Source organism: Varanus komodoensis, unplaced genomic scaffold, assembly GCF_004798865.1.
Source record: "Varanus komodoensis strain SLA01 unplaced genomic scaffold, ASM479886v1 scaffold7_3, whole genome shotgun sequence".
In the NCBI taxonomy this organism is placed as follows: Eukaryota; Metazoa; Chordata; class Lepidosauria; order Squamata; family Varanidae; genus Varanus; species Varanus komodoensis.
Window position 1 is genome coordinate 4,061,761 of NW_025336480.1, and position 6,000 is coordinate 4,067,760.

At 43.0% G+C, this 6,000-nt stretch overlaps 1 protein-coding gene across 1 annotated transcript in view; it reads left to right on the forward strand.

Moving 5' to 3' along the window:
• Positions 1–5,580, forward strand: part of NSG2 (neuronal vesicle trafficking associated 2) — a 75,012-nt gene extending 69,432 nt beyond the window's left edge. Inside the window, exons 4-5 of the mRNA XM_044454412.1 lie at positions 358–468; positions 5,281–5,580. Of these exons, the coding sequence (XP_044310347.1) occupies positions 358–468; positions 5,281–5,472 (303 nt within the window). The 3' untranslated portion in view covers positions 5,473–5,580. The remainder of the gene's footprint in view (positions 1–357; positions 469–5,280) is intronic.
• Positions 5,581–6,000: the final 420 nt, after the last annotated feature.

Consider the following 6,000-nt stretch of genomic DNA (forward strand, 5'->3'; position numbering starts at 1 on the left):
CAAAGTAATGTCTTCCGAATACTTTCCCAGTGTGAAACCAGTTGAAATCAGAGGAAATGGCAAGCAGCAATTTTGACTTTCTAATAAGAGAGCAATCTCACCATTGTTTTCTTATGGGTGATAAACAGAGAGAGAAATTCAGATTGAAGATGCATGTCGAAAAATGCTCATTATCAGGGACTTTTAGAGGGGAAATGAAAATAAAACCCTAGGGATATTGGGTCTAAGATTTACTTAATTTCCCTGCTTAGTTAAATAGTGCCACTGTAATAAAGACAGTAGTCTGTTAAGCTGTTAGCAGGAACCATTCAGCTGTGAGATTATGTGTGTTTCATTGACTCGTATTCCCTTTTGCAGGTTACTATTCTTATCAGTTTGGCTCTTGCGTTCCTTGCCTGCATAGTGTTTCTTGTGGTATACAAAGCATTTACTTATGACCACAGTTGCCCAGATGGATTCGTTTATAAGGTAAGAAGTTTGAGATGGATGGACTGTCTCTGCTAATGATAGAATCTAATTGACTGCATGGCTACAATTTAGTCCTGCATTTTCTCATCAGGATCAAAGATGTCATTTGTCAACAACATGCTGAGAAGTGGTTAGTATGTTAGGAAATTGGGGATTGCAGCTCCCGTCAGCAGCCACAATTATTTTGAACTTGACAGGTATAAATCTGCATGCAGACTACAGCCAGCACTGTGTATTTCTGAGCAAGCACACAAAAGTTTTAGCTAACTGTCAGGATGACACACTGAAAAGATTTAATACAGATATTTGGGAAGTTTTCTGGTGAGTCATCACAGATGCTCTTTCTTCTATGTTATTTATTTGGATGGCTGATGATACAATGGCACAAGGACTACGGGGTATGTAAAAGAGGAAATGGTGGTGGTTACTTACTATGCCCTCCTTCATGGATCACTGCCTTGTCGTGGCGAAGGGGCTTGTGTAGCTCAATGAAGCTATGAGCTATGCCGTGCAGGGCCACCCAAGACGGACAGGTCATAGCAGAGAGCTCTGACAAAACATGATCCACTGGAGAAGGAAATGGCAACCCACTCCAGTATCTTTGCCATGAAAACCCCATGGACAGTACCAAAAGGCAAAAAGATATGACACCGGAAGATGAGCCCCTCAGGTCAGAAGGTGTCCAATATGCTACTGGGGAAGAGTGGAGGGCTTGTACTAGTAGCGCCAGAAAGAATGAAGCGAATGGGTCAAAGCCGAAAGGACACTCAGTTGCAGATGTATCTGGTGGTGAAAGGAGAGTCTGATGCTGTAAAGATCTATACTCCATAGGAACCTTGAATGTAAGATCCATGAATCAAGGCAAGCTGGATGTGGTCAAACAAGAGATGACAAGACTGAACATCGACATCTTAGGAATCAGTGAACTAAAATGGACAGGAATGGGTGAATTTAATTCAGAAGACCATCACGTATACTACTGCGGGCAAGAATCCCTCAGAAGAAATGGAGTAGCCTTCATAGTCAATAAAAGAGGGGGGGAAAGCAGTACTGGGATACAATCTCCAAAATGACAGAATGATCTCAGTTTGAATCCAAGGCAAACCATTCAACATCACAGTAGTCCAAGTCTATGCCCCAACCACTGGTGCCGAAGAGGCTGAAGTTGACTGGTTCTATGAAGGCCAACAACACCTTCTAGAATTAACATCAAAAAATGATGTCCTTATCACCATGGGGGATTGGAATGCTAATGTAGGAAGCCGAAAGACAACTGGAATAACAGGCAAGTTTGGCCTTGGAGTACAAAATGAAGCAGGGCACAGGCTGGTAGAATTTTGTCAAGAGAATACGATGGTCATAGCAAACACTCTTTTCCAACAACCCAAGAGACGACTCTACACATGGACATCACCAGATGGTCAAGACAGAAATCAGATTGACTATGTGCTCTGCAGCCAAAGATGGAGAAGCTCTATACAGTCAGTAAAAACTAGACCAGGAGCTGACTGTGGCTCAGATCATGAGCTTTTGGTTACAAAATTTAGGCTTAAATTGAAGAAAGTAGGAAAAAGCACTAGGCCACTCAGGTATGACCTAAATCATATCTCTGATGAATATACAGTAGAGGTGACAAATAGATTTAAGGAATTGGATCTGATAGACAGAGTGCCTGAAGAACTATGGATGGAGGTTCGCAACACTGTACAAGAGGCAGCAACTAAAACCATCCCAAAGAAAAAGAAATGAAAGAAAGCAAAATGGCTGTCTGAGGAAGCTTTACAAATAGCTGAGGAAAGAAGGGAAGCAAAAGGCAAGGGAGAAAAGGAAAGATACACCCAATTGAATGCAGAATTCTAGAGAATAGCTAGAAGAGATAAGAATGCCTTCTTAAATGAACAGTGCAAAGAAATAGAAGAAAACAATAGAATAGGGAGGACCAGAGATCTTTTCAAGAAAATTGGAGATATGAAGGGAACGTTTCATGCAAAGATGGGCATGATAAAGGACCAAAATGGCAGGGACCTAACAGAGGCAGAAGAGATTAAGAGGTGGCAAGATTACACAGAAGAACTCTACAAGAAAGAGCTTAACTTCCCTGATAACCACGATTGGGTGGTCACTGACCTCGAGCCAGACATCCTGGAATGTGAACTCAAATGGGCCTTAGGAAGTCTGAGCAACAACAAAGCTAGTGGAGGTGACAGCATTCCAGCTGAGCTATTCAAAATCTTAAAAGACAATGCAGTAAAAGTGCTACACTCAATATGCTAGCAAATTTGGAAAACTCAAGAGTGGCCGCAGGATTGGAAAAGGTCAGTTTACATTCTGATCCCAAAGAAGGGCAATGCCAAAGAATGTTCAAACTACCGCACCATTGCACTCATTTCACATGCTAGCAAAGTTATGCTCAAAATCCTACAAGCTAGGCTCCAGCAGTATGTGCACCGAGAACTACCAGAAGTACAGGCAGGATTTCGAAGAGGGAGAGGAACTAGAGATCAAATTGCCAACATACGCTGGATCATGGAGAAAGCTAGGGAGTTCCAGAAAAACATCTACTTCTGCTTCATTGACTATGCTAAAGCCTTTGATTGTGTGGATCACAACAAATTGTGGCAAGTCCTTAAAGAGATGGGAGGGCCAGACCATCTTATTTGTCTCTTGAGAAACCTATATGCAGGTCAAGAAGCAACAGTGAGACCTAGACACGAAACCACTGATTGGTTCAAAATTGAGAAAGGAGTTCAGCAAGGCTATATACTGTCACCCTGCCTATTTAACTTACATGCAGAGCACATCATGAGAAAGGCAGGGCTAGATGAATCACCAGTTGGAATTAAGATTGCTGGAAGAAATATCAACAACCTCAGATATGCAGATGATACCACTCTAATGGCAGAAAGTGAAGAGGAACTACAGAGCCTTTTGATACGGGTGAAGGAGGAGTGTGCAAAAGTTGGCTTGAAACTCAACATTAAGAAAACGAAGATCATGGCATTCGGTCCTCTCACTTCCTGGCAAATAGATGGGGAAGAAATGGAGGTAGTGACAGATTTTATTTTCCTGGGCTCCAAGATCACTGCAGACGGGGACTGCAGCCAAGAAATTAAAAGACGCTTGCTCCTGGGGAGGAAAGCTATGGCAAATCTAGAAAGCATACTAAAAAGCAGAGACATCATCCTGCCAACAAAAGTGCATATAGTCAAGGCTATGGTTTTCCCAGTTTCAATGTATGGCTGTGAAAGCTGGACCATAAGGAAGGCTGAGTGCTGAAGAACTGAGGCCTTTGAATTGTGGTGCTGGAGGAGACTCCTGCGAGTCCCTTGGACCACAAGGCGATCAAACCGGTCGGTCCTAGAGATCAATCCTGACTGCTCTTTAGAAGGCCAGATACTGAAAATGAAACTCAAGTACTTTGGCCACCTGATGAGAAGAAAGGACTCCCTGGAGAAGAACCTAATGCTGGGAACAATAGAGGGCAAAAGAAGAAGGGGATGGCAGAGAATGAGGTGGCTAGATGGAGTCACTGAAGCAGTTGGTCTGAGCTTAAGTGGACTCTGGGGGATGGTGGAGGACAGGAAGGCCTGGAAGAGTGTTGTCCATGGGGTCATGATGGGTCGGACGTGACTCCGCGACTAACAACAACTTACTATGTCAATTTCACAGCATGTGAGAGGAGCAGATGATGTATTTTTTTGGGTCTGTTTTATTTATTATTAGGATCTATATCTCACCTCTCTGCCAAAGGCATTCAAGGTAGTTTACAGTAATAATACAGGACATAAGATCCAGTCAAAACTGACATCAGGATTGCAAACACTGAAAAGAAAGCATGCAGTGTGGCAATTAAGTATGCGGAAGAGAAAATTTGCTAAGGTAGTCACATTTTATACCATGTAATGGTTGACTCAGGATTTGCAGTGCATTGTTCGCATGCCTTGCAGCATGTAGATCAAGTCAGACAGAAGAGCAAATTTTAAAACATCAGGGAGAAAATAAAGGGAGGGTGCAATTAGGACCAGTGCCTGTGATTACCAGTATGTCCATGGACACCTTGCTTGGCAGGCTGCCCACATCATTTGAGTTCCATTTTCTGTCCTCATTCTCTCTCTCTCTCTCTCTCTCTCTCTCTCTCTCTCTCTCTCTCTCTCTCATGGGATGCTCTTGGTTCCCGGTTCCCAGATCCCATATAGCACCGTTAAATTTTGGTTCAAAAGAGAGGTTTTATGTTTTATAGCTCAGACTACCACATCACCATAAAATTTCTGAGCAAATTGGTCTCACCCATTTGCTTCCTGGAAAATGAGTGCTGACCCTAATCCACACCCACCATCACAGCCTTTGCATGAATGGGCACTCCTATGGCAGCCATTTTGTGAAAGTGCCTATAACACTTCTTGAAAATTCCAGATGTGTCCACTAACCCGGAAAGGTGAGGGACTTCTGCATTAAAGGAAGTTTATGTATGGAAGCGTGAAGTATGGTGATGCTGTATTAGCACATGTCATGGTTGACTGGAGATTTAAGCCTGGTTCCCACAACCTAACAAACCCCTCTGCCAGTTGCCTCATAGTGTACGTGTGTGAATTAAGCAGCACTGAGTTCAATGAGATTAACTCCAAGGTAAGTGAATATAGGTTGAAATTTTTTATTTAAATAAAACAAGGTAAGTGAATATAGGGTTGTGGCTGTGAAGTGCAGAATTTCAGAGGGTGGTGAGGGAAGTCTTACTATGTTAAGCAAAGAGAAGAAGAGAAAAGAAAAGCGTGTGACTGTCACTCACGGGTCTTGCATCTTCCTTTTCTTCAGCATAAGCGGTGCATCCCGGCCTCTCTGGATGCTTACTATTCAGCTCAGGATTCCAACTCCCGGGGCAGATTCTACACGGTCATCAGTCATTACAGCATGGCCAAGCAAACCAGCTCACGGTCCGTATCTCCCTGGCTTTCTTCAGGATCGGTAAATCATGAACCCAAGGCCACCAAGACAGAAGGCCATTAAAGCCATCGGGTGGCCTGGGGATGGAAGGGAATGGGGAAAACAGCATCACATCTCTAAAGCATTGCTCTAGCTCAGAGAGGGCACTGTGCTGTCAAGGATAAACAAAAGTGCAGATGTCATCTTAATGGATCTCTCTCTCTCTCCCCCCCCTCCCCCCCAACTCCCTGTTCAATCTCTCCTCCCCTCCCTTTGGTGCATTGTTCTCGTTAATTTGTAACTAAGTCAAGATCCTGTACAAAGGCATGCTAGGTGTTGACTATATCTTACAATGTACAAATATTTTTAAAATCATTGCTTAATATTTGTTAAGAAAATAAAAATTAAAAAAGAAACAAAAAAAGCAAATCCAGACAATATTCACAAGAAAGTAGATGAAAGGATGAATAAGATTTCTTGGGCCCTAACCTGGCTGAGAAGAGGGAGACCCAAAATGCACTGGCTTGCCAGAATGTGGCATGAAAGGAAGCTCTCGTTGCTGAAGGCACACTTCGTAACAGACAAGTAGAACACACAAGCATAAACCACAAA